Source organism: Prenolepis imparis, unplaced genomic scaffold (assembly GCF_030444845.1).
Source record: "Prenolepis imparis isolate NDT839.2.m4 unplaced genomic scaffold, iyPreImpa1.0 SCAF_14, whole genome shotgun sequence".
NCBI lineage: Eukaryota > Metazoa > Arthropoda > Insecta > Hymenoptera > Formicidae > Prenolepis > Prenolepis imparis.
The window spans coordinates 7,578,720-7,606,643 of NW_028141172.1; the positions used below are offsets into that span (position 1 = coordinate 7,578,720).

The 27,924-nt window shown below is 33.1% G+C and overlaps 4 protein-coding genes across 10 annotated transcripts; 3 read left to right on the forward strand and 1 right to left on the reverse strand.

Moving 5' to 3' along the window:
- The first annotated feature begins 1,524 nt into the window (after positions 1-1,524).
- LOC145945609 (uncharacterized) lies at positions 1,525-2,076 on the forward strand. The gene has a single exon (XM_083054665.1). It carries the CDS (start codon positions 1,525-1,527, stop codon positions 2,074-2,076), a length of 552 nt encoding a protein of 183 aa, XP_082910791.1.
- Positions 2,077-4,062: 1,986 nt separating this feature from the next.
- Positions 4,063-11,777, forward strand: LOC145945428 (putative ATP-dependent RNA helicase DDX23). Of its 5 annotated transcripts, XM_083054421.1 has the most exons (12): positions 4,073-4,186; positions 4,408-4,505; positions 4,676-4,778; positions 4,948-5,656; positions 5,807-6,142; positions 6,775-7,197; positions 7,640-7,766; positions 7,908-8,031; positions 8,582-8,697; positions 10,382-10,642; positions 11,159-11,333; positions 11,554-11,777. In XM_083054421.1, exons 4-12 carry the CDS (start codon positions 5,067-5,069, stop codon positions 11,775-11,777), a joined length of 2,376 nt encoding a protein of 791 aa, XP_082910547.1. In that variant the 5' UTR covers positions 4,073-4,186; positions 4,408-4,505; positions 4,676-4,778; positions 4,948-5,066. The 5 variants fall into 5 exon arrangements, with proteins under 5 accessions (XP_082910546.1, XP_082910550.1, XP_082910549.1 ...); XM_083054420.1 differs by lacking the exon at positions 4,408-4,505 and having other exon boundaries at positions 4,063-4,186; XM_083054424.1 differs by lacking the exon at positions 4,408-4,505 and having other exon boundaries at positions 4,063-4,186; positions 5,810-6,142.
- A 316-nt stretch (positions 11,778-12,093) lies between these two features.
- On the reverse strand, positions 12,094-18,257 carry LOC145945429 (prostatic acid phosphatase). 3 transcript variants are annotated; one of them, XM_083054426.1, is made up of 8 exons: positions 18,006-18,251; positions 16,459-16,541; positions 15,062-15,160; positions 14,120-14,359; positions 13,749-13,934; positions 12,778-13,113; positions 12,541-12,682; positions 12,094-12,232 (listed from the first exon to the last, which is right to left on the reverse strand). In XM_083054426.1, the coding sequence occupies exons 1-8, from the start codon at positions 18,058-18,060 to the stop codon at positions 12,228-12,230; spliced, it is 1,146 nt and encodes a 381-aa protein (XP_082910552.1). In that variant the 5' UTR covers positions 18,061-18,251; the 3' UTR covers positions 12,094-12,227. The 3 variants fall into 3 exon arrangements, with proteins under 3 accessions (XP_082910552.1, XP_082910554.1, XP_082910551.1); XM_083054428.1 differs by lacking the exon at positions 12,094-12,232 and having other exon boundaries at positions 12,295-12,682; positions 12,778-12,999; positions 18,006-18,257; XM_083054425.1 differs by lacking the exon at positions 12,094-12,232 and having other exon boundaries at positions 12,295-12,682.
- Positions 18,258-22,591: 4,334 nt separating this feature from the next.
- Positions 22,592-27,553, forward strand: Fest (wurstfest). Its single transcript, XM_083054431.1, has 6 exons — positions 22,592-22,891; positions 24,517-24,819; positions 25,319-25,443; positions 25,529-25,646; positions 25,993-26,159; positions 26,993-27,553. Exons 1-6 carry the CDS (start codon positions 22,706-22,708, stop codon positions 27,216-27,218), a joined length of 1,125 nt encoding a protein of 374 aa, XP_082910557.1. The 5' UTR covers positions 22,592-22,705; the 3' UTR covers positions 27,219-27,553.
- Positions 27,554-27,924: the final 371 nt, after the last annotated feature.

Consider the following 27,924-nt stretch of genomic DNA (forward strand, 5'->3'; position numbering starts at 1 on the left):
GGTAGCATCGAAAGACGAAGAGGAACACCAAAGACACCTCGAGCAAATATTTCGGCGTTTAAAAGAACACGGACTGTCAATCAACGTGGCGAAAAGCAAGTTTGCGGAAAGAGAGGTCGAATACCTCGGATACACAGTAAACAAGGAAGGAATACGCCCGACGAGCGACAGAGTAAAAGCCGTCATTGACTTCAAGAAGCCGAACAATATAAGCGAGCTTAGAAGATATCTTGGGATGATCAACTTCTACCACAGATTCATCGAAAACGCAGCAACCATTCTAACACCATTAAATAAGTACCTGATAGGAGCGAAGAAACGCGACAAGCGGCCAATAGAGTGGACCATACAAGCAGAGGAAGCTTTCGACGAAAGTAAAAGACGCTTAGCAGAGACGACCTTATTAGTTCATCCACGACGAAACGCCAAACTCCTACTCAGAACTGACGCTTCAAACGTAGCTATGGGAGCGGTGTTGGAGCAGCATCAAGAAGGAGAATACAAGCCTTTGGGATTCTTTTCTAAGAAGTTATCAGAGGCACAGCAGAACTATAGTACATACGATAGAGAACTCCTAGCAATTTACTCTGCATTAAAATTCTTCCGACACATGGCAGAAGGACGAAACGTAGTTGTACTAACGGACCACAAACCATTACAATACGCGTTCTCACAAGCTTCTGATAAAGCCTCCGAACGACAAAGGAGACAATTAGACTTTATAAGCCAAATCACTACTAATATTATTTATATTGCAGGACATAAAAATCAGGTCGCAGATGCATTGTCACGAGTAGAAGCAGTCAACCTATCAATTATTGTCACAACAAACGAACTCCACGAGGAACAGCAGAAAGACGAGGAACTCAGAGCTTTATTGGAGACTGAGACATCACTGTCACTAAAACCATTACGCTTAGACGGCGAAAACAAAACCGTATACTGCAGTGTCGACAAGGAGATCCGGATATACGTACCAAAAGTAGTACGGAAGCGAATTTTTGACAACACATAACCTGTCACACCCAAGCGGAAGAGCAACAAAAAAGACAATCGCACAAAGATTCGTCTGGCCAGGTATGCAAAAAGATATCGCTAACTGGGCCAAGACATGCTTACAGTGTCAAAGGTCAAAAGTCCACAGGCACAACCACAGAATACCAGAGCAAATTCCAGTCCCAGACGACAGATTCCAGCATGTACATTTAGACATAGTAGGACCGCTACCAAATTCTAAAGGGATGAGATACTGTTTGACCATGATCGACAGGACGACAAGATGGCCAGAAGCTACACCAATAGCGGACACGTCAGCGAACACCGTAACAGACACATTTTTTAACATGGATCGCACGGTTCGGAACACCTGGCATAATTACAACCGACAGAGGAGCACAGTTCGAGTCAGCGTTATTTGAAGCAATGGCCAAATTAATAGGCAATCGGGGAATCCGGACAACAGCGTACCACCCGCAGGCAAATGGAATGATCGAGCGATGGCATCGATCACTTAAAGCGGCAATCATGTGCCACGGCACCATGGATTGGACGAGTGTACTTCCCATGGTACTTTTGGGACTGCGAAACAGCTACAAGGACGACATTAAGGCATCAGCAGCAGAGATGGTCTACGGAAAAACACTACCAGTACCCGGCGAATATTTCACAGCCGAGGAATCTATGGGATGCCCGGACATGTTCCTGCAAAAACTTCGCGAGCTAATGCGGCGAGTGAGACCAAAGCCCGCAGCACATCACATCAGACAGAGAGCTTTCGTCCACAAAGAGCTGGAAGACTGTACACACGTCTTCGTCAGGGTCGACCGAGCGACTAGATCTTTGGAACAGCCATACGAAGGACCTTTCCCTATAATCAAAAGACTGACTGATTTTTTGTACAGGATCGACTACAAGGGCCTACCAACCGAGATCAACATCGACAGACTGAAGCCGGCGTTCATTGAGAAGGCTGGGGAAAACCAACAACTACCTGAGGACAATCCCCTCCCAGAACTTCCGCCAGCTGAAATAGAGAGAGAACATCCTGTACGAAAAATTAAATTCGCGACTCCATGAACGGAGTCACTAAAGGGGGAGTGATTGTGGCGCCTTTCCATTTGGACAAAAACGTGGACGGACAAATTCACGAACGCACCAGCGCCATTATACACTTCGTCCCTATATCCCTAAATATATACCACACATTCTCTCACGTACCGTTGTCTGAAGCAGACGTAGTATTATACCAAAGACTGATACCATAGTTAGTAAGATAGATTGTTATACAATATATTTTTACATACCAAAAACGACCAACGGAGTATATTAATCTGCCCGGTGTCTAGTAGTAGTAAATCGGCGGCTAGTGGAATAGGTAAACTAAAATACATGAACCCCCACAATTCTACGACCAATGTAGACCCGGCTTTAGGCTGGATCTACAATGGTCTATCAAGCCGTGACGGATGTCGGAACGTAAGCGATGGTCCAATGAGGAAATTTCTCGAAATTTTCTCATTGGACCATCGCTTACGCTGGATCCACAATAGGTGATTTAACCCCTAAGCCTTAAGAAATTGATCAATCGCAGTCAAGTATGAGGAGAAAACTCGACTGTGATTGGTCAATTTCTTAAGGCTTAGGGCTTAAATCAGCTATTGTGGACCCAGCGTTACGTTCCGACATCCGTCACGGCTTGATAGACCATTGTAGATCCAGCCTTAGGCCCGTTCGATAATACATCGTATGTCGCAGTCGGATGTCGGAACGTAAGCGATGGTTCAAAGCCGGATCTACATTGGTCGTAGAATCGTAGATCGTAAGAAATTTGACCAACCACAGTTAATTATTTTTGAAATAATCGACTGTGGTTGGTCAATTTTCTTACGATCTACGATTCTACGACCAATGTAGACCCGGCTCAATGAGGAAATTTCTTTTTCGAAAACGAAATTTTCTCATTGGACTATCGCTTATGTTCGACATCCGACCGCGACATACGACGTATTGTAGAACGGGCCTTACGCTGGGTCCACAATAGGTGATTTAAGCCCTAAGCCTTAAGAAATTGATCAATCGCAGTCAAGTATGAGGAGAAAACTCGACTGTGATTGGTCAATTTCTTAAGGCTTAGGGCTTAAATCACCTATTGTGGACCCAGCGTTAAAGCCTAGTTTACAATAGAGTCGTAAGGTCGTAAACGTAAGAAATTGACCAATCACAGTTGAATTTGAGGAGAATAATCGACTTTCATTAATTTATAAATCATATATATATTTGAATTAATTTTCGTCGAATAGCTTCTTTGCATAACATATTTTTCGGACATTTATAAATTTTCAAGTATTTAATTAAATTGATTAATGCAAACTGAGAGTTCGACATTTTAACACGTTCTGCAAATTTAAATTTTAACTTTTTTAACTTTATGTATATGAATGTATGTTTAAAAAGTCGCGTTAAAACTTTATCGGCTGTCCCATGGAGCGTATTTACGTCGGCGTAATCATCAATAAGTCAATCACAAAACCTTTTAAATATCTACTTTGAAAATAAACTTTGTAAAATGCACTGTGATAGGCTTATTAATTATTACATCGGCGTAAAACCACAGTATAACTACATACAGTAGTGACAGTACTAGAAAATCAGCGAGTAAATTTTCTTTTACGCATGCGTTAGCTGTAAGGCTAAGAACATGGCGGACCGTCACGTGATCGACTCACGGCTACATCAAAGGAGCCGACAGCTACTGTCACTACTGTATGTATCACGTTTTATATACTGTTTTATAATTTTATTAATACATTTTTAAAATATACTAACATTAAAAACAGAAAATAATTTGCATTATTATCTTTATCTCATTAAAAAAGACTTTGCGTAAGACGTTATCGCGATTCTTAATGTTCAAATGAAGCGCCCGTAAGGCTTACAACATGGCTGACCGTCACGTGATCGACTCACGGCTACATCAAAGGAGCCGACAGCTACTGTCACTACTGTATGTAGTTATACTGTGGTAAAACGCTCCATCAGCCGATGTTTGTACTGACGTAACGAAAACGAGCGTAAAGCCTGTGATTGGCCAAGCTCTTTTACGCCGTACGCCCGGTACGCCGTACGCTGCTCCATGGGACTGCACCTTCTCTCATTCTTCTCTCTGCCCATTATCGAGGAAATCGAAGTAAATATTGGATATGATAGAGATCTGTAAAATATATCATTTTGATTTAATAATAGTACATATCACTTTTATTAGACTGTTTATTCTGTTTAAAAAAAACAAAATCAGTTGCAATAATTGAATCATTAAATGAAATCATTGTATGATAACATTATGTTTATGAGTTTTGTGAGTATACTTAACCATGTGTTCTAACCATGTTTTCTTCTTTTATTTTATAGAAAACTAATAGAAGCTGTCAAAAAGCTATATTTTCAGTTTGAAACACATTAAACCCTGTTAGAAGGAATTTTGATTCATCGTGTGTTGAGAGATTCTTGTAAGCACTTTAACCAATTGATGCTGATTGTCAAAGAGCCATATCTTTCGTTATTAGTTAGAAACATTAAACCCTGTTAACAGAAATTTTGATTTCGCCTATCCAAGGATTCTTGTAAAATTTGTGGACATTCTAACCAAGTTTAATCGTGATTTCTTGTATTTTTACAGAAAACTAATAGATGATGCGTCAAAAAGCTATATCTTCAGTTAGAAACACGTTAAAAGCTTGTTAGAAGGAATTGCGATTTGTTATTTGTGCTGAAAGATTCTTGTGAGTACTCTAACCAATTCTAACTATGGTTTCTTTCATTTTATGGAAGACTAATAGACGCTGACTATCAAAAAGTTATATCTTCAGTTAGAAACACATTAAACCCTATAAATAAGTTTTGTGGACATTCCAACCAATTTTAATCGTGATTTTTTCTTTTATTTTATAGAAGATTAACAGACGTTGCATCAAAAAGCTATACCTTCAGCTTCGGAAACATATTAAAGCCTGTAAGAAGAAATTTTGATCATTGTTCAAAGGAATTTTGACTCGTCGAATAATTTTTAAATGCCACACGACAAAAAAATCGTGCGACGCAGTCGGTCTCGCGACCGCGAACGGGAACGTGAGCGCGAAAGGGAACGACGGGACCGTCGACGCAGCAGGAGTCGGTCCAAGGATCGCAAGAAAGACAGGAAGCGGTCCAGGTCGAGGGAACGATCACGTGAACGTGACAGATCGCGGGAAAAGGATCGAGAACGCTCGAGGGAGCGTCGAGATGCCAAGGATAGATCCAAGGACGAGAAGAAGCAGCACAAGAGTAGTCCTGTGCTGGTGGAAGACGACTCGAAGAAGGATCTGAAGAGCAGCGATGGTAAGAAAGAGGAAGAAGAGACAGAGGAGAAGGTCAAGCAGGTGGGGAAGAAGGAACCGTTAAGTCTGGAGGAACTGCTGGCCAAGAAGAAGGCGGAGGAGGAAGCGCGAGCTAAGCCGAAGTTTCTCAGCAAGGAGGAGCGTACGGCCTTGGCGTTGGAGAAACGTCAGCAGGAAGTGGAGGCAATGAGGAGACACACGCACACCCAGCAGGAGGAGGAGCTCAAGTCTTTATTCTACAGCGACAGTGCTGGAAAAGATAGAGAGTGGGATGATAGAGACAGGTAGAGACATCTTTCGGCTGTTAAATTCCATTTTTTCATATACTAGTATTTTTTTTAATATTGTTATGATTTAATTCAGTCTTAAGACACTACTTCCAAGAAGAAGAAGCGATGGAAAATAAATAAATCTTAAAATTTTGCATTTTGTAGTAGAAGAAGAGACGTACAACGTGCACGCGAGGATGATATTAAAGATAAGGACAAGGAGAAAGAAGTGGAGGCTATCAAGGAACGATATTTAGGTTTAGTGAAGAAAAAAAGACGAGTCAGACGACTAAATGATCGAAAATTCGTCTTTGACTGGGACACCTCAGAGGACACATCGGTGGATTACAATAACATATACAAAGAGAGACATCAAGTGCAGTTCTTCGGTAGAGGCAACCTGGCCGGTATCGACATAAAAGCACAAAAGCGAGATCAGAGCAAATTTTACGGCGAATTATTGGAAAAGAGACGCACAGAAGCTGAGAAAGAGCAGGAAAAGTGAGTTTTGTTGGCAAATTATTATTAGTTTCAGTAACCCTTTTAATCATATCAAATACTATATTAAGGCTCCTGCATACTCGATTGTCAAGTCCGTAAAATTTGTACGACAGCACCACATTTGGCAAAACTATAAACTATTAAGCGTGAAAATGACATAAATTATTCTTGCGACTTACAGCGTCATTTATCATTTTAGTGCAGTGTTTCTATTTTTAAAGTAATTGTGTTATAATGTTAAAATATACCGAAGACTCATTTTGTTATAATTTAATATGTAAAAGCAAATATTTATTTCATTTCGATACCTGTCAAACAGCTGGTTTTCGTCCTTGATTAGGCTCAATTCAATTCGACATATACAATGTTATTTATTGCTTATCCAAACAAAAGGAGAGTTTTCGGTATATTTTACAAGTCGGTTCTATCGGTTACAAACCCTATTTTATTGAAAAACATTTTTATTTTAGCGTAAGTCGCAAGAATTTTCATGGTATATTTTCTCACTTCTGACGTCATCAATTCAAGATGGCTGCAGTGAGTACACAGGAGCCTTCACTATCAATTTTTTTCATATATGTTATATTATTCGTTATAAAAATCATTATTTGTACTTTTTTTCTATCCTTAAGAATGAGATTGAAGAAAGTGAAGAGAAAGGAAGAAAAGCAAAAATGGGACGATCGACATTGGTCCGAGAAGGCGTTGAACGAAATGACCGAGCGCGATTGGCGTATCTTCAGGGAAGATTATAATATCACGATAAAAGGTGGTCGCATTCCTGATCCTATTCGTTCTTGGAAGGAGTCCGGCTTTCCGAAAGAGATTCTGGACATCATCGACAAAGTGGGCTACAAGGATCTCACACCCATCCAACGACAAGCAATTCCTATTGGCCTACAGAATCGAGACATCATCGGCGTTGCTGAGACTGGCTCGGGGAAGACACTAGCTTTCCTGATTCCACTACTGTTATGGATTACTAATCTGCCAAAAATCGAAAGGCTCGAAGAAGCGGATCAAGGACCCTATAGTATCATCCTGGCACCCACACGGTATCAATTGTTCAATTTAAGGCTTCTGGGTTCTCACCGCGGCCATTTTAGATTGTGACGTCAGAGGCGAGAAAGCATATGCTGAAAATTCTTAGATGCCATTTTTAAATGATAAGCTATTTCGATGAAACACTACTTCAGATGGTTTTAATACACTTTTAAAATACCTCGAAAACTATTCTTTTCCCTTGACAGTCAATCAACAGCTGTAAAATGACTGTAATATGAGGCCCAGTTTCTCGCCTCTGACGTCACAATTCCAACGTGGTCAGTGAGAAGCCTTAATTTTTGTATAACTTTGTGGACATAAAATATATTTATTTTTTTATATTTCAAGTATTTAGATTATTGATATTGATGATTAATTAATTGAAGCTTTCTTCAAAAGAGTTACGTATTATGTTTTGATGCTATAAATATATTTGTTTTGTATTTATTACAGTGAGTTAGCGCAACAAATAGAAGAAGAGACTAACAAATTCGGACAGCCATTGGGCATCCGAACTGTTGTGGTGGTAGGTGGTCTATCGAGAGAAGAACAAGGTTTTAGGTTGCGAATGGGATGTGAGGTAATAATATTTGAAATACATTAACATACATATACATCTAACGATCAATTTTATCAACTTCCTTCAAATTAGATGATATGAAATCGACTAAAATCGAAATAAGGTGTATAAGATATTTAATTAAGAATCTTTTTTTCTCAGATTGTCATTGCTACACCCGGTCGACTGATAGATGTTTTGGAGAATCGATATCTTGTGTTAAATCAATGCACTTATATCGTACTGGACGAAGCTGATAGGATGATAGATATGGGTTTTGAGCCAGGTCAGCCCAAGCATTTATAACACGTTTCTATAATTGTTCTATAATTTCAAACAAATTAATATTTAATAACTAAATGTGATTCTTAAATTCGGCCTAAGAGCCAAGCACGAAAATTAATTCTAATTTTTCGGAACGGTATCTCTTGGTTTGAGATTACTAAGTTCCATCAAATTAATAATCCTCGAATTTTTACAACGGGAAAAATAGGCGAGAAAAATATAGGTCCGAAAAACCAAAAGATACCGTTCCGAAAAATTAGAATTAATTTTCGTGCTTGGCTCTTAGGCCGAATTTAAGAATCACATTTAGTTATTAAATACTGAGAGCCGATAAAAATATTTCTTAATTTAAATTAATATTTGTTTGACTTATTAACATTTTTTAAATCTATTTAGATATTATACTTTTTTGTGATTCTTCTAACCTTGCAGATCTTATGTTAACTGAATGTAAATGTGACAGTATTGTGCCATATTTGATCAAAAAAAGGAATCAAGCATCATATTATGTACACAATAATTTAATGTTACATAAAAAATTATTCTTTCAGATGTTCAAAAAATTCTGGAATACATGCCTGTCACAAATTTGAAGCCGGACAATGAGGACGCGGAAAACGAGGAGAAACTTCTGGCCAATTACAATACGAAGAAGAAGTACAGACAAGTATAAAAAAAACTTTTAAATTTACAATTCTTAAGGCTCCTGCATACTCACTGCAGCCATCTTGAATTGATAACGTCAGAAGCGAGAAAATATACCATGAAAATTCTTGCGACTTACGCTAAAATAAAAATGTTTTTCAATAAAATAGGGTTTTGTAACCGATAGAACCGATTTGTAAAATATACCGAAAACTCTCCTTTTGTTTGGGTAAGCAATAAATAACATTGTATATGTCGAATTGAATTGAGCCTAATCAAAGACGAAAACCAGTTGTTTGACAGGTATCGAAATGAAATAAATATTTGCTTTTACATATTAAATTATAACAAAACGAGTCTTCGGTATATTTTAACACTATAACAATTACTTTAAAAATAGAAACACTGCAGTAAAATGATAAATGACGCTGTAAGTCGCAAGAATAATTTATGTCATTTTCACGCTTAATAGTTTATAGTTTTGCCAAATGGGGCGCTATCGTACACATTTTACGGACTTGGCAATCGAGTATGCAGGAGCCTTAAGGCTCCTGGGTGCTCACCGCGGCCATATTGGATTGTGACGTCAGAGGCGAGAAAGCACACGCTGAAAATTCTTAGATGCCATTTTTTAATGAAAAGATATTTCGATTAAACAGCACTTCAGATGGCTTTAGCACACTCTTAAAAACCCCCGAAAACTATCCTTTTCCCTTTATAATCAATCAATCTGTAAAATGATCGAGATATCAGACTTTGACATGCGGAATGACTGCGCATGTGCAAAGACCAGACGGACTGGGCTTCATAATATTACATTTTACAGCTGTTGATTAATTATAAAGGGGAAAGGATAGTTTTCGGGTTTTTTTAAGAGTGCTAAAGCCATCTGAAGTGCTGTTTCATCGAAATATTTTTTTATTTCGAAATGGCATCTAAGAAATTTTAGCGTGTGTTTTCTCGCCTCTGACGTCACGATTTCGACATAGTCAGAAAGGAGCCAGGAGCCTTAATAGAAAATTAATAATATATTAATTTTCTTAATATAGAATGTCTACTCTTCAGAAAACCGAATATTTCGGGAATTTTTTTTACTTTAAAAAATCCGGAAATTCTCATGGAATTTTATTGAGACTCAGGGAATTTTTTCAAAAATTGTGTCTGATAATAATTTTATTCTTATTTAGCATTCAAAAAACATATCTTTGCAATATTTAAGTTTTTAAATCTCATGTGATTTTATTGAAGATTTCTCTTTAGTATCAAAGTCTTGTATAAGGTTTATAGAAAATTGTTTTTTAATAATACTTAAATAAATTAGTACTCTTTAAAATGTTTATAATAAATTATTTTTTGCTTTATATTTTTATTTAATATTTTTGCATACATATTTAACTATAGTGATATATTGCACTTTGTTATTGTTCAAATTAATTTTACGATTAATAAATCAATATTAAATTCTAGAAAAACTGCATTCTCGATAACTTTATTTACAATTATATGAATAGAAAGCATTAGAAAGCGCATGTAATAAAAAACTTATTTTAAAAAACTGCATCTATTTATTTTATTTCTGGAATTTTAAACGAAAATTCATGGAAGATCAGGGAATTCTCAAGAAATTTTTTTATAAAAAGGATTTGACTAGACACCCTTCATTTACTCTTATTAATAATTAATTAATAATTCTTTTTTGTTTCTAGACGGTGATGTTTACCGCCACAATGCCACCGGCTGTGGAACGTCTTGCTAGAACTTATCTAAGGAGGCCCGCGGTAGTGTACATCGGTAGCGTTGGTAAACCTACCGAACGTACCGAACAGATAGTCCATATAATGGGCGAAGCCGACAAGCGAAAGAAACTCATGGAGCTATTGAGCAGAGGTGTCGAGCCACCCGTCATTATATTCGTCAATCAGAAGAAGGGTGCGGACGTTCTAGCGAAAGGCTTGGAAAAATTCGGAGTACGTAATTTATAAAAAAAAAATTATTTACGAGATAAAATATGAGCTCACTCATAATTCTCGAAAAAACGGAATTTCATATCTCAGTTCATAGCATTTAATTTTTCTTAAACTTTTGTGTGATTTATGTTAATTATTTTCTACGCATTTCATCACATATAAGAATTAAGGTTCCTGGATCCTCGCCACGGCCATATTAGATTGTGACGTTAGAGGCGAGAAAGCACACTGAAAATTCTTATTGTTAGATGCCATTTTTAAATGAAAAGACATTTTGATGAAACACTCGAGGTATTTTAAGAGTGTGCTAAAGCCATCTAAAGTGGTGTTTCATTGAAATATCTTTTTATTTCAAAATGGCATCTAAGAATTTTTAGCGTGTGTTTTCTCGCCTCTGACGTCACAATTCCAACATGGTCAGCGAGAAGCCAGGAGCCTTAAAGCGTAGGAATTAAAAAAAAAAAGAATATTATATATATAAAAGTCTAACTTTTGACTTATCTTATGCCATCATAGTACAACGCTTGTACCCTGCATGGTGGAAAAGGCCAGGAACAGCGAGAATATGCTTTGGCATCTCTTAAGAGTGGAAGCAAGGATATTCTAGTGGCCACTGATGTCGCCGGTCGAGGTATCGACATCAAGGACGTTTCTATGGTCATCAACTATGACATGGCTAAAACCATCGAGGGTAAATTATCTTCTCTTCTTTTATCATTATCCCTTTTTATCATTATCTTCTTTTTTGTCTCATATCTTCTTTTAACATTATATCTTCTTTGATCATATTATCTTCTTTCATCACATTATCTTTTTTTATCATATTATCTTTTATTTATATCTTCTTTCATAGAGTTATTAATATCTAATAAAACCTATATAATTTACCTATTTATAATGTCTACTTGCAGATTACACACATAGGATCGGACGAACCGGTCGAGCTGGTAAAGCTGGCCTCGCCATTTCTTTCTGCACGAAAGATGATAGTCACTTGTTCTATGATCTTAAACAGACCATCCTCTCCAGTCCGATATCCACCTGTCCGCCGGAACTACTTAATCATCCTGATGCTCAGCATAAGCCTGGAACGGTGGTTACCAAGAAACGGCGGGAAGAGAAGATCTTTGCTTAATTTCTCTCTTCGTGGTGAGCATTTTATTTATTGTTAGATACTTGAATCCAAGTCGCAACATCCAATGATCCAGAATTGCGAGAAATGTAAGAGAAAAACACCGTGAATTTGAATCATCTTTCATTCGGATCATTAACGTTATATTTTTTTAGGAAAACTATCAGAAACTAAACAAAAAATATGCCTTCTTAAATTTTTAAACTTTTTAGAGATTCTGTTTTGTTTCTGAATTTCTATAAGAACATATATGTCATCTGTATTTCATAAAATTAAACCTCCATATTCTAAGTACCTGTATTCTCGATTAATGGAGTTCCTACAAAATGGATTTCTCTTGCATTGCTCTCCAATTGCTTTACAATTGCTTTACAATTGTTGTTACTTAAACAATGATTCCATAAGATGTAAGTGAGATTATAGACAGACATAATGGCACGTATGATGCCATTTTCATCCTATAAAAGTAAAATATAAATATTATAAAATATAAATATTGAGAAAAAAGAAAAATGCAGAATACAGAGGTTGATCCAAATGGATCGATAATATGTATTTGGAATTTTTACAAGAAATTCAATCCACACGAGGAAACACGACGACGAATTATTTAATTATTACTAAATGTCTGTTGACATTTATAATGTAAATAATTTTATTTACAGTAATGGATACAATAAAATTATTTGAATTATAATATGTGCGAAGTAGTGCGCGAGAATTTTTTACACTCATGGAACTGGTGGAGGTGGAGTCACATAATCACCTTCGACCTTGCATTCCTCCTCCCAATTGCCCGGTATCACCGGCCTCAAAATCTCCACAAACTTGTCGAGAGGACATGCAACAGTGCATCCAGGTATTGTCATTGGATATGGCTTGTGAACTGTTGTATTTCTCAAAAATATCTGCAGCAAAGATATCCTTGTTATTTACAAATTAGTGAGATTTAAGATATATTTTTAAAAATGGTGATTTAATTACTTGGAAAATTTATATTTACCTGGACATTCCATCCATCCTCGTCTTCATGTAGCTCTATCATCGTCATGATATTACAATATGGCATCTGATTATACCAAATATGCATTGTGTCCAACAAGGTGACGATAGTGCTGTCATGACCGACATACATGAACATTTTCCTTCTTCTGGATTGTAGAACATCTGCCTTTTTCGCCGTCATGTCATTAATGATCTTCTTCAACATGGGACCCCCTTTCAACTTACAAAATTCGTCGTTATACGTGTTAAGCTGTAGCTCGTACAAGGTCAAAGGTATTAATTTATCGGGATAGTAGGCCTCTGTCCACTTTGGCAAAGTCAAATTCATCTGTTCCTATATTGGTAATTCAAGTGTAATAATTGAAACAACTGAAGGTTGAATCAAAGAGTCGCAGTGTTAGTTATTTGATGAAGATTATTTCAGATTAGCACTAACATATATTAATAAGTATTAAGGCTCCTGGCTCCTCGCCGACCATGTTGGAATTGTGACATCAGAGGCGAAAAAACACACGCTAAAAATTCTTAGATGCCATTTCGAAATAGAAAGATACTTCGATGAAACAGGCACTTCAGATGGCTTTAATACACTCTTAAAATACCTCGAAAACTATCTTTTTCCCTTTATAATCAATCAACAGCTGTAAAATGACCGTAATATGAGTTTCAATTCGTCTGGTCTTTGCACATGCACAGTCATTCCGCATGACAAAGTCTGATATCACGATCATTTTACGATTGTTGATTGATTGTCAAGGGAAAAGAATAGTTTTCGGACTATTTTAAAAATGTGCTAAAGCCATCTGAAGTTGTGTTTCATCGAAATATCTTTTCACTTAAAATTGACATCTAAGAATTTTCAGCGTGTGCTTTCTCGCCTCTGACGTCACAATCTAACATGGCCGCGGCGAGGATCCAGGAGTCTTAATCATCAGTATATTAAAAAAAAGTATATTGGATAAAATTTACCTCAGCTGTTAATGTGCTGTAAAGCGAGCTGACATCGTCGACAGTCGTAATTGGCATGCCTGTGAAGTTCGACAGCTCGTCAAACAATTGTTTATTGTCTTCGTGTATCTTCCGAACTTCCGGCAAGTCGTTCACCGAACTTCGTAGTTGAGTATACTTTGGACATGTATTCCACACTAACATAAGCTAAAAAATATACATTATTCACGACGAAAATTTTGACAAAAAGAAGGCAACTTGATCCATTGTTGTGATTTGTAGTATATTGGGTGATGTCAGAAGAAGAAGATGAAGATATATGCTTCGAAATAGATTAAAAAAGATTTAGAAGGATTGGTTTGTCTGGTCAAATGTTTACACAAGTACTTTACCGTGTCCTCCGTACGTTCCTGATAGAATAATGTGACCGGTTGCCAAGCTAGATCAGGTTTAAACGATTGTCTCTCGTTAGGCTTCCACAAAGCAGCTGCTTCCAACATTCCAGACATTTTTGTGCGATCCACAGCAGTGGTTTGCAGATAGAATATATCGGGACTGTACGTCGATTCTAAAAAACTATCGTAACGCTTCCGCAGGAACAATCCTTGATTGTATTGATTCCTTCTTCCTTTCTAAGTTGCATATATGTATATGATTAATTATAGTTATTTAAATTCAATTTATGAAACAAATATATACAGGGTGAACCGCGCGCAGCAGGTACCCAAGTAGAACAGAAAAGTCTAAATGATGTCAATTTGACGTCATATTGATCAAATTTGAACTTCAAATTTTCTGTTCTACTTGGATAGGAATAGCAAAAGTAGTTATTTTAACATCAAATGATGTCAAATGACGTCAAAATGATTACCTGTTGCTATCTGGAACTTAACACCTAAAATTATTCTGTTGTTAATGGATCGATCAGATTTTTTGTTATCGCATAATGTAGTTCGAATAGGTTCAAATAGGACCTTATTAGGATGATTATAATAGATGACTTTTCATCAAATGTTTTTTTTTTTTTTAGTTTTTTTTAATTTTTTTTAATTTTTTTTAATTTTTTTCAAAGTTACCTTCGATTTTTTATGATTGCTTTGCGGCAGGAAATAATAAAATATATAATTTTAATTATTTTTTCTTATAAAATTTTGTTTTTGTATAATATGTGATTTTAAGAAGCCCTTATTATAGCATGATTGTAGTATACTTTTCATCAATCGTTTTTCTTTTTTAAGTTTTCAAGGTCATCTTCAGTTTTTTATATCTGCTAGTTGCAAATTAGTCATATACGCGATTCATCCCGTATAGTGCTTGAAAAGAGGAAAATTTACATTTGTTAGCTGACCCCAGCCGTAAGGTTCCATCTTATCTTTGATATAAGGATCATTCGGATAGGTATCTACAGGTGCTCTTTCTCCATGTCTCATTACCTAAAAATAAATAAATAAATAAATAAATCTCGCAAAAGATCACGTAACATTAATTTTTCGTTCTTTAGAGCGCAAATGAATGTATATTAACGATCAAAAAATTTGATTATTCTCAAACGAAAGAAATTATTCCATATCTTTTAATTTATCAACACTTTTGGAGTTTAAAATTTTTAGTGAATATTTTATTCAATTATATTATTAGCGAGATAACCTTAATGATTATACAACATTCGAAAATTAAATCAACTTACATATATCTAGTAGATGTGTCAGATTTTGCTTAATAAATCGATTAAATTAGTCTAAATTATCACTTCCTTTAAGTAAATTTGAAATGAAGAGTATACATACAGAGAGAATTATTGTATCATTGCACAATAACATTAATGGTGCAAATATAATTTAACTATTCCAGCTTTATAAAGAGAGTCGTTGATTTTGAAGAGAATGATGACTATATGATGAATTGATGAGATGCATGATGAGGGATGTTTAAGTCTCGTTTAAATTTCTTTTATTTTTTCCCTAAAAATATATAAATATAATTTAATTTATATTTATTTTATGTATATTTTGTGTATTTAATTTATATTTATTTATATATACTATTTATATATTTATTTTATAAATATATAAATATTATATATTTAATTGACACACATAGGCTGAAGAAAAGTATATAAATTGAATAAAAAATTTAATAAAATAGAAAATTAAATAAATAAGAAAATTATCGAAACACGCAAATGAAAAAAATTGTTATAGCTAATCTACTATAATAATTTACCATCTCGATGCTATTATATTGATTTACTATGAGTATCATTTATGTTAAAATGATCATAATGATAGAAATGATAATATAATTGTGTTAGTTACAAATAAAGGATGATTATTAAAGAATAAGACTATTCCAAAATAAAGAACAAAAATTAATAATAGGAAAATATAAGTTCTCTTTATGCAAAAGCATATTATTTGTCTCAAATTTTAGTTTGTTTCAAATCTGTTTCAAATCTTTATTTTTTTATTTATTTATGATTAAAATTTCGTCCATTTCTCTTGTGCATTGGTTAATTATAAAGATATTTATTTTATAAGCGAGATTGATACTATACATATTGTTAGATTGATATTAATGATATAATTACTAAATACTAATTATATTAGAGAGAACTCTAAAATTGTTGAACATTATAATCCAAAACTGTAAGTTTTTACAATTTGAAAGTGCAAAATGAACTATAAAAAAATTTGTTTATATGTGAATCTTTCTAATACACACTTATACATACCACTGTGACTAGTCGCAAAGTGTTTTTTTTAATTGCATTTGTCTCATCTTCTTTGTTCATAACTTTGGAAGACAAAGGTATTCCTAAGTAAAATATAAAATATGCTTTTTACATACATAAATATTCTATATAAATACGGCGTTTTTCAAATCAAAACTATATGCAGTGCCGTAACTAGCTTTTGTGTGCCCCGGGCAAGGTTTTATTTTTCAACCCCTTAATTATTTTGGGGGAAAAATAATAAAACGAAAACGATATAACAATTGTTTATAAATAATTTTTGTGTAGAAATAAGACACAAGAAATAAGATAATATATATATAAGATCATTCATATTTATTTCATATTTATAAATAAAAATAATTATTTTAATTGCACTTTTCTGGCTTTCATTGCAGCAAATTCATTGATTATATCATCATAATTAATATCTTTAACAATATTATATTCAATCGAAATTATGGAAAGATTGGATAATCGTTCTTCTCCAATTTAAAATTTAAAATTTGAAAATATATTTGAACAATTTTTTTTTTTAGTTTCATTTCAAGGCCCCCTCTTTGTTCAGGGCCCTGGGCCTGTGCCCCTGTTGCCCCTGCCTATTTACGGCACTGACTATATGTATATATTTTGTTATTTTCTCAAAATTTTATATATGGAAAACATCGATATATATATTTAGTTCAGATGTGTATCTGTATTTCGTTAGCAATATTAATTCTTTTATCGTATATTTTAAAAAGATCCGCATGTTTATTTTTGGAATATTGTATATATATATATATATATATATATATATATATAAAATAATATAGCATAACACAGTCATATTTAAACAATATAATGACTACAACTACATACTATATTATTTATACTAAAAGAAAGTTATATATATAAACAAATATTTCTTCAATACGAGTTAAAATCCCGGGAGAAAAAATCTATATACTAGATGTTTTATTTTAATTTGCCCAAGCAAATATCTCAGAAATTAAACAAAATGCGAAAAAAAAAGGTTTACGTAGATAACATTAGATTACACATAGATTACATAAATAAAAGTTGTAGGATTTCGAGGGGGAATGAAATTGACGCTATTGACTTTTTTCTAAAGGATTTTCAAAATTATTTGAAAGTCATTTATGTTTTTTTTAAATGGAACTACCTTAATTTTTTACATAAATCGATTCCTCGCAATATTCACTATAAAAAGTTATAAGGGTAAGATAGCTAATTTACGAGATATTTTACACTTTAGTGTTTAACATAATTTTACATAAACTATGAAATATCTCATAAAATATTCATTTTTCCATTTTATACTTTTATGCACAAAATAATGAGAAGAATCAATTGGTGCAAAGAAAACACATGGTTGTTCTTAAGAAAAAGTATGTAATCGCAACTAGCAGCTATACATACTTTAGATTTAGCATAGAATAATTTAGATTTTAGCATATTATCTAAGCTCGCAATCTTCTTTTCACATTCTGTATAAAACGGAATAAATTTGCAAAGAGAAACGGGAAACAAAAAAAAACATTTACCTAATGCCAGCGCGAGCTGTGTAAGGAGAGCAATAGTCACTGCCAGAAGAATCATTCCGAATTAATCAAATGGTGAGAAGGGCTGAGATTGATCCACAAATAGAGTCTGCAAAGAGTGAATGATGAAGAAGCACGTGCGAAGATGCGCGATCATGTACTGAGAGAAGCCTACAACACGTGCGTATAGATAAAGTCACGTATCCCCTCTCTCTCTCTCTCTCTCTCTCTCTCTCTGCGAAACACGACTTGTCTGTTTTATCTTTTCGTAATTATATGTATATATAGATAATTATTGTCGCGCGTAACGTCGTCGCATTCTCGAGACACAATGACATGTGTATCAGACTTTTGTGAAGTTTTCTTCATACAAATTTTTTATACTTATTTTTCTTTTTTTTAATTTCTTTTTCTCTTTTTCTTTTTCTTCTTTCTTTTTATGAAATTCTGCAAGTTATGCACGTTTCGTCAACTGTTTTATATTGTTGTTATTACATGTCATGCAAATAAATTATGCAACATCCAATGTTTGCTGTTATCTAAATAAAATTATATAGATGATTATCTAGATGAAATTTTGGCGTCATTTTATCTTTATATAGATAATAAAAATATGTATTATCTATATCTTCATCTTAGATGAAAAAAGTGTTATCTTTACTAAATTATCTAGAATAATGTTCAGATAATTTGGCTTAGAGTTCATAGCACATAAAAATACTAAATAAATAGTAGAACTTAAGCAGTAAGCGACAAAAACTTACAAATAAAAATAGGAATATATTTTTATATTCCTTTTATAATTTACATTTTTTTTTATAACTGTTTATATATGCGGTCTTAAAAATAATATTATCTGAAAGTTATCTAGATGAATCGCCATATAATTTTATCTTTTATCTAGATGTATTTAAAACAAAATCATCTTTATTTTATCTAACAATAAGATAAATTTACATATTTTTATCTTATCCTTATCTAGCTAATTTTAAAATCATCTAAGCACAACACTGGATGCACGTTCTTAAAAAATTTTAACTCCTAAACTCTAAAAAGGATTTGCTGCAAATAAATATATTTTTTTTTACAAATCTTTTTCAACCATTTTTTTCAAATTTTTTTATTTTATCGTCTCTACTACCTTCCCCCCTTCTCCTGAAACTTATCCTCAGTGAAAAGGAACACCATCTTAGTTAAACACTGAATCTGAATAAATACCTAACAATCTGTATTAAAGTTTTAAATTAATTTTATTATTATAGTTTTATCTAATTCTTCGATTTATTCAATTTAGTGATCGATTTGCAGTTGTAATCACAAAAAAATTTATAGCAGTGTTAGCGAATCGATATAATAAATAAATAAATAAAGCAAGAGAGCACGCGTAACATGACATTTTAACATGACGCGGAAAAACTTTGAAAAAAATGTCTGCAACATAAACATAATATTATCTTCCTAGAGCTTTAATCTCTCATCTCGAGTTCTTTGCGGCGCATTCCTGCTGAAAAAAGTCATCTCTATCGCTCTATCACGCGATATAAAAAATAATTATATCGCAATTTAAGTGTGCTTTTACTTCCTGATGTAATGTCTTTGTATACACGATACTTGTATATGCACATCATGTATACTCATTGTTGCAAAACACTATATTCTTACGCAACATGTCATAATAACAAGAAATTGACGAAATGCGCAATGTTTAGAGAAGAATATTTTTGTAGAAAAAACGGAATATTTCTGATTTTTTTTTAAATTCGATTTTATTGATTTGACAAATGATTTAACAATTTCGTTGCGCATGCGTGACAATAATTAAACAAATTTACAAATATACAAAAAGCAAGTCACTTTTTCGCAGAGTGAAGATGCGTGACTATATTTTGGCAAAATGACAAGAGCAATTGAAAAGAATGCATGAGTGAAGAAGATATAATGAATAATGAATTCGAATAGCTCAACAATATCTTTTTTTATCATCATAATTTATTTGAAGTCCAATAACTTTGATTTTTTATTCTTCTATTTTTTATTTCTTCGTTAATTACTATTAATACTATATTATATCTGTTTGCACTATAATTAAGCGTAGTTATACAAGAAACATTAAGTATATTTTAGCAACTCAGCTTCATTATAATTAAAATCGAATTAATTTGAAGTTGATAATTCCTAATTTATTATTCTCAATCAAATTCTCGCTATAAGAAAAAAAGAGAAAAAAAAAGTAGGAAAAGAGAAGGAAGGAAGTTGATATAATTATATCAAGTTTATTTTAAAAAAAAACATGTTTCAATTTACATTATAATACTTTTCAAAATTGAAAATTACTCGTAAATATAATTGTTCATAAATTAAGTCTTATTAAAAATCTAACTATCATGATAATCATGATAATGCTAATTAGATGCTTTATGTAATAAGGTTTATTTTTATTATTATTCAGGAATTTACTACAAAAGTCAGACTTATGCAATATTTTAACTGTTCCAAGAGAAATATTGAAATATAATATATTGTTTTTCTTTTTTTAACTGGTCTTCATAAACATTCAATATATAGCCATATAAAAAAAAATATATATATATATTAAAATGTAAAATGTACAAATCTTTAAATATTTTAATATGTGTATATCCAAATATATTCGCGAATATTCTTTATAAAAATCTGTTCTTCCAATCCTCAAATTCCGGTCTCCCATAAAAATATATAATTCAGATACAAATTCAGATACAAAGACTAGTGAGAGCCAAGCATAGTTTGAACAAAATAAGTATAGAGGAATTAAAAAATAATTTGTTTGTAACAAAAAAATATGTAGCTACTATATAGTTACAAATTGTACAATACTTTTTCTTACAAAACAACTATACAAAACTATATATATGTTTTCTTTACACCAATTGATTTCTTTCATTATTTTATGCATAATAAAAATATTGATAAGATCGTCGAAAAATGAATATACATATATACAGGGTGTCCGGTGGTTCGCGTTTCACATGTCGTGGGCAGATAGAGTGGGTGAAACCGAATAGAAAAGTCCTTTACCATTTTGCAAAATTCGCAATAATTAATATATATATATGTATATTACAAGATATTTCTTAGTTTATGTATTATATACCTTTAGTGTCAAATTTAGGTATATAAAATATCTCGTAAACTAATTCATTTTTTAACCTTCTTACTCTTATAACTTTTTATGCAAAAAAGGCGAGGAATCGATTTATATAAAAAATTATAGTAGTTCCATTAAAAAAAAACATAAATGACCTTCAAATGACCTTGAGAAACGCCCTACAGAAAAAATAAGTCAGTATCTTCTGTCCCCCATCAAATCAAACAATTTTTGTTTGAAACATTTTGTTATACAATCAAAAATGAAAAAATTTTTGAGGATGTGGTCGATTAAAATTGGACACTATATATATATATATATATATATATATATATATATCGATCAGAGCCTTTTCGATTTATTATTTTAAAAATATAAATAATTATATAACAATTATCAAAATTATCAAAAAAGACTAGTTGTAAGACTCAAATTTTGAGTCTTTTTTGCTGCATTGATACTATATATGTTTATTTTTTACCGATAATCATATGTGAGCGGAGATCTGCACCGGTCGCGAGAGCTTCCGGGGATCATTAATAAAAGATTATCAGCTGTTTTAACGAATTACCAAGGCGACTGCGATGCTCGCTTGTTAACACACAGCATCAGTCTGCCGTGCGATATTCCGCTCGAAGTGAAGCTTACGCAAGCGAATAATCATCACAACTGCTAAGACGCAGTGTAATATCGATTACCCGGGGAATTCAAAATCGCTTCAACCGTGGATCACGCAGGCGAAGTCGGCCAGACGAAGTCGGTCACTAAGCACCGGAAGTCCCGGCGTAAGAAACCGAAGAACAACATTGCCACCACCGGTGATTCCAAAGTGCGTTTTTAGTAGCGTTTTTTCTCTTGTCATATTTAATAATTTCATTTACAATTTATTATAATGTAATCGCATAATTTTGAAAGATTTTGAATAATTGCAGTCGAGAAATTAAATTTAGAATTACTTTTAGACCTTTTAACTAATTATCTTTAATTTTACTCGGAAATTTTTTTAATATAAATGTCTCATAAATATTCCCCAATTTATAATAAAATTGAAAAATATTTACCTTCTCAGAAGAATTTCGAGAAACTGATATGTTGCAGTTGAGAAATTAAATTTAGGATTATTTTTAGAGCCTTTAATTAATTATCTTAATGTTACTCGAAATTTTTTGAATAAATATCCCATAAATATTCTCCAATTTGTAATAATTGAAAAATATTTAGCTTCTTTAAAAGAATTTGGGATTACTTTTAGAGTTTTTATATATAATATACATATAAAACTCTATATATAACTAAATACCTCTAACTCGAAATTTTTTTAATAAAATAAAATGTAATTTTTAATAAATACAGCTTCTCTTAGAAGCTAAATATTTTTTAATTATTAAAATTGGAGAAATTGTTACCTTTATTTAAAAAATTTTGAGTTTAATTTAATTTCTTTAAAAAATTCTTAAAAATGTAAGTTAGATTAGTTGGTTTGTGATTAGTTAGATGTTAGATATACTTTTACTTCGACAAAATTAATTCGCGTATGTAAAACGACGATTTGCATCCCTTTTTTGAGGTAAAGGAAATGACAAATATCTGCAGCGAATACCGGAAGGAAATACATAAGCCCTTTGTCTTGTCAGCGATGCAAACAGCACCATCATATCCCGTGACGATACAGAATCAGACTAGCTCAAGCACAGCCATACGACCTAGATCTCTTTATACCGCGCACAATTACCATGCACAATCTGAAGATCCGAGTTTTCAAGTACAGTTCAAACTTTGGATTTTTATCTTTTAATCTATTTTTTTCAAATATAAACAAGTATGATTTTATTTATGAGATATTAAGTTTTTCGCATTTTTTGTTGCTTCTCGTATCTCAAAGTGGCAACAAAATGATTCCCAGACAACACCAAAATTCAAACATGTCCAAAATCGGGTCATAATAAGACGTCTTTCAGACATTCAGATGTCTTTTAGATATCATATCTTAAGATAAGTGTCCCAATTTTGAACATGATACTGCGTCTGGGTTACAAAATGATTACAAGAAACTTAACCTCTTAACGCGCAAACTCGATTTGGGCAGCGCTTTATTTTATGTTGCCATGAAAAAAATAATTTTTTTTGCTATTTTGTTATACAAAAAAATCGTACGTTAAGGGATTAAATTGTGGATACTTAATTAAGATTGAATCTAAAAATATTGAAGATAATCTAAAAATAACAATAAGCAGAAGACAAGGATATTATAAAAGAAGAAATATTACAAAATCTTAAATGTCATAAAACAAACTTGTCTCATCATGCAATTAAAAATTACTTGTTTGGATTTCTTACAATTATTATTTATATCTTATAAATATGATAATAAAAAAGATTTCTTTTGCCATTTTGTTACAAAAAAAGCATGCATTAAGGGGTTAAAGTGTAGATATATATTTAAGATTAAAGATAATCTCAAAATACTAATTGAAAATAATTTACAATATTAATTGAAGATAAAAACGATAAACAGAGTACAAGAATATAAAAAAATAAAAGAAATACTATAAATCTTAATTGTCAAAATAAATAAACTTATCTCATGCACTTCAGGCTCTATCTTGGCTCCTCACCGACCATGTTGGAATTGTTACATCAGAGGCGAGAAAACATGCTAAAAATTCTTAGATGCCATGTCGAAATATAAAGATATTTCGATAAAACAGCACTTCAAATGGCTTTAGCGCACTCTTAAAATACCTCGAAAACTATCCTTTTCCCTTTATAATCAATCAACAACTGTAAGATCAGGCCCAGTCCATCTGGTCTTTGCACATGCGCAATTATTCCGCATGACAAAGTCTGATATCACGATCATTTTACAGTTGTTGATTGATTGTCAAGGGAAAAGAATAGTTTTCGAGGTATTTTAAAAGTATGCTAAAGCCATCTAAATAAGTAGTGTTTCATCGAAATAGCTTTTTATTTAAAAATGGCATCTAAGAATTTTCAACGTGTGTTATTTTCTCGTCTCTGACGTCAAAATCTAACATGGGCGCGATGACAGAGAGAGGACAGGAACCTTATTAAAAATCACTTATTTAAATTTCTTACAATTCTGAAAATACGATAATAAAAATACTGCTATTATAACAGCTATATGTGATAAGCTACTATAATAGAAGAAACTTTTCTTCAAAATTTTGTCCATTATTGCTTCCCCCTCCCCCTCAAATTTTTTTTTCTGGAATATTGGAAGTATAAATATATTTGCTCTCGAATTATCAGAATTGTAAAGTATGACTATATATACTTCGTTCAACGAAAGAACGTGCATACAGATGAGATTTATCGCTGTGTCTAATCTTTTACTCACGATCCTTCCGATAATCCGATCTTAAACAGCGATACAACGAGCTGTCCAAGTACTTCGAACCCCCGGCCGAACAGTGGAACGGACTGAGTGGTGGAGGAACCGCATATTCAGGATCGGCGGCGATCTGGCGACAGCCCAGGAAGTCGATCGGCGGACCTTACTACGCGGCAGACGAGGCTTCCATTTATACGGAAAACTGGAGAGAGCACGATACCGATGCCGGGGTCGGCGGCGTCGTTGCCACCCCCCACGGTACCATATCGTTGAGGCTGCATAATAGGATACGCGTGGACATGACCATTGATCGCGCCGTCAGGGTTATCAACTTTAAGGTAATTCTACTTGTAAAAATATCGGCAATGTTTGCATTATTAGAGACCGACCTCACAGATGACCTTCAATGACCTTGATACATATTATCAAGGGTACAGTCCTGATGAGTAACTTTCAAAAGATTTTAGCCGTCGGTTGCAGTTTATTATAAAAAGTTATAAATAAAAATAATTAGTAATAATAAATTTTATATTCTTATATAAGAATATAAAATAAATCTATTTATTTACTAATTTTTTATTATTTGTAATTTTCATGAAAAAAACCTATATTTAATATTTAAATATTAAAAAATATTGAAAAAATATTATATAATAAAAAAATATATTTCGAACAAATATTATATATAATTTTAATGTAACATAAATGTTATATTAATTTTAAAATATCAATATTTTATTATAAATATAAAAAATGGTGTAAAATTTTAATGAAATAAAGTGTCTCTCACGGAGATTTAATTCAGATCTGTCATCTCATCATTTCTTACTTTCGTAGAACAACATTGTCCTTTCGTTGAGCGGCTCCGGAGCGGCTGCCGCCTTGCTACATCCTAATGGTAGGATATATCAGTACGGTTCCCGGGTGGAGATCGTCGCACACGACATGCACGGCAATAACAAGTCAGTCCAGACAAGTTCCTTCACTAATCAATTCGTTTAACTGATCGCGATCAATTTCAGTATCTTTTACTCTTTATTTTTATAGATATGCGAAGATGTGGTATAAAGGAGTCAGTTTTACGTCAGAGCAATGCGCGCTCGTTTATCTAGTGGACACTGCTGGGACCAGGACCACGACAGACTCCTTCTCGGATATGAGTCAGGTATAGAACCAGCAAGCAGGAACTTTTTCGTCTTACGCTTCTGAACCAACCAAAAGATCTCTTATAAGATTCAAAAGACCGTTTATATTTTTCTGACAAGAACTTGCAAGCCTGAAAATTCTGATTTTGATGAAATTTTGCACTCAAGTAGGGGAGATAAAGATGAATTTAGAAATTTTTAATTGCGATCCAAAAATGATTCTAAAAGATGAAACTACCTCTTATTATATAGAGTGGCTTTTGTTTTTTTCAATATCTCTCAAAAAGTATTCGAGTATTTGAAGCACCGCTTTAGTTATGGGACTAAATGATTTATTTTTTGCAATTTTTGATGAATATCTCGCAGGACTTCTCGCTGAGTGTCTTTTATTCGGAGTCTCGTCATGGACCAACATGTCTGCAAGAAGCTGCGGCGCATCTCAATACGGCTCAGTATTGGCAAACGGATGAAGGAGTTGAGAATTGGATTATCAACAATATTAGAATATCCCAAACTCCCGATGGCCTTGTCAGGTATAAGAGAAGTATTTAATCGATTAATTTGGAAATATTTGAAAATAAAGAAAAAGGAGGCTACAATATAAATTACATAAATTTAACAAAAATAATTAAGGCTCCTGGCTCCTCGCCGCGGCCATGTTAGATTGTGACGTCAGAGGCGAGAAAGCACACTCTGAAAATTCTTACAATTATATATATAGTTAGATGTCATTTTTCAATAAAAAGATATTTCGATGAAATACAACTTTAGATGGTTTTAGCATACTTTTCTTTCCCCTTGACAATCAATCAACAATCATAAAATGATCGTGATATCAAACTTTGTTATGCGGAATGACTGCGCATGTGCAAAGATCAGACGGACTGGGCCTCATATATTAGAGTCATTTTACAACTATTGATTGATTATAAAGGGAAAAGGATAGTTTTCAAGATATTTTAAGAGTGTGTTAAAGACATCTAAAATGCTGTTTCATCGAAATATCTTTTTATTTCGAAATGGCATCTAAGAATTTGTAGCATGTGTTTTCTCGCCTCTGATGTCACAATTCCATGGTCGGTAAAGAGCCAGAGGAGCCTTATAGTTAAAGAAAAATTAATTGATGTAAAGAAAACACATAGTTTTATTTTAAGAAAAAAAATATGCAGCTGTTAGTTGTAATTTATATACTTCTTCTTAAAAGCAACTATGTGTGTAGATACGAATTAGATATATTAACATTTTCCAACGTGGAACAAATTGCACATCGGAAAGAGCGCGGCTATATGTATATATAGTATAAGACAAGATAATATAGTATAAGTTATGACATTTGCACAAGTTTAATATTTTCATTGTACAACAGGATTGCGCGAAACAGCAACAAGTACCAATTACGTACATCGCCCAGCAACGGCACAGCATCCTTGACGACGCCCTTCCTGCACTGCACCGCATCTTTGGGTCAGACGTCGCATCTGTTCGTGCGTCGTGGTGAACGTCGCATGCACTACGACGGCACCAGTTTTATAGTGAGAAACGCGGGTCATAGCGCCGGCTTCGACGACAATAATCAATTAAAAGTCTACTAATAAGGGCGAGCCATGCGAACGAGACTCGATTTTCTAATGGGTTTGCCTACAAAACCGAGTGTTAATATACTAACTCGGATCGCTAAACAGGTCCTCGAGGCCTCTTCTACTAGTGGCAGATTAATTTCAAGCGCGCAATGAACATTTTTAATCATTTTCTGGAAAAATAAAGAATGTTTAGGATACTCGTGTAAATCTCGGAAGTTTTCTCAAGTAGCAAAAGTAGTCATTTCTGATGTTATTTTGATGATTTAAAATGATTAGTTTTGCTACCTGGATTATGAAATATCTTTAAAATTTTCTTGTATATTTAATTTCGTCGCAAAAAATATATATAATCCCTTTTTTTAAATTTTTGTCAAATTAAATTACATGTAAACTAATTTATGTTTTATTTAAAGTCTAAATATTGTTACATGTTCTTCACAATTTTCAAAGTTTTTGGATAAAACTAATGTTTAGAGATTGTTAAAACTTTTAGAAATTCCTAATTATGAATAATTATGAATTCACAGTGCGAAACCTTTTTCCTGTCTTCTGTACAGGTTTTCTCTTTTATATATTAATTAAATTTTATAAAAAAAACTTGCAAAAGAGAGAAATAAATACCAATTATTACTTGATGATTTCAATTTTCAAAGAGAAAGCGTCTCTTTATACACAGTATTTAATAAACGAAATAAAACTGAGCAGTTTAATGCAAAAC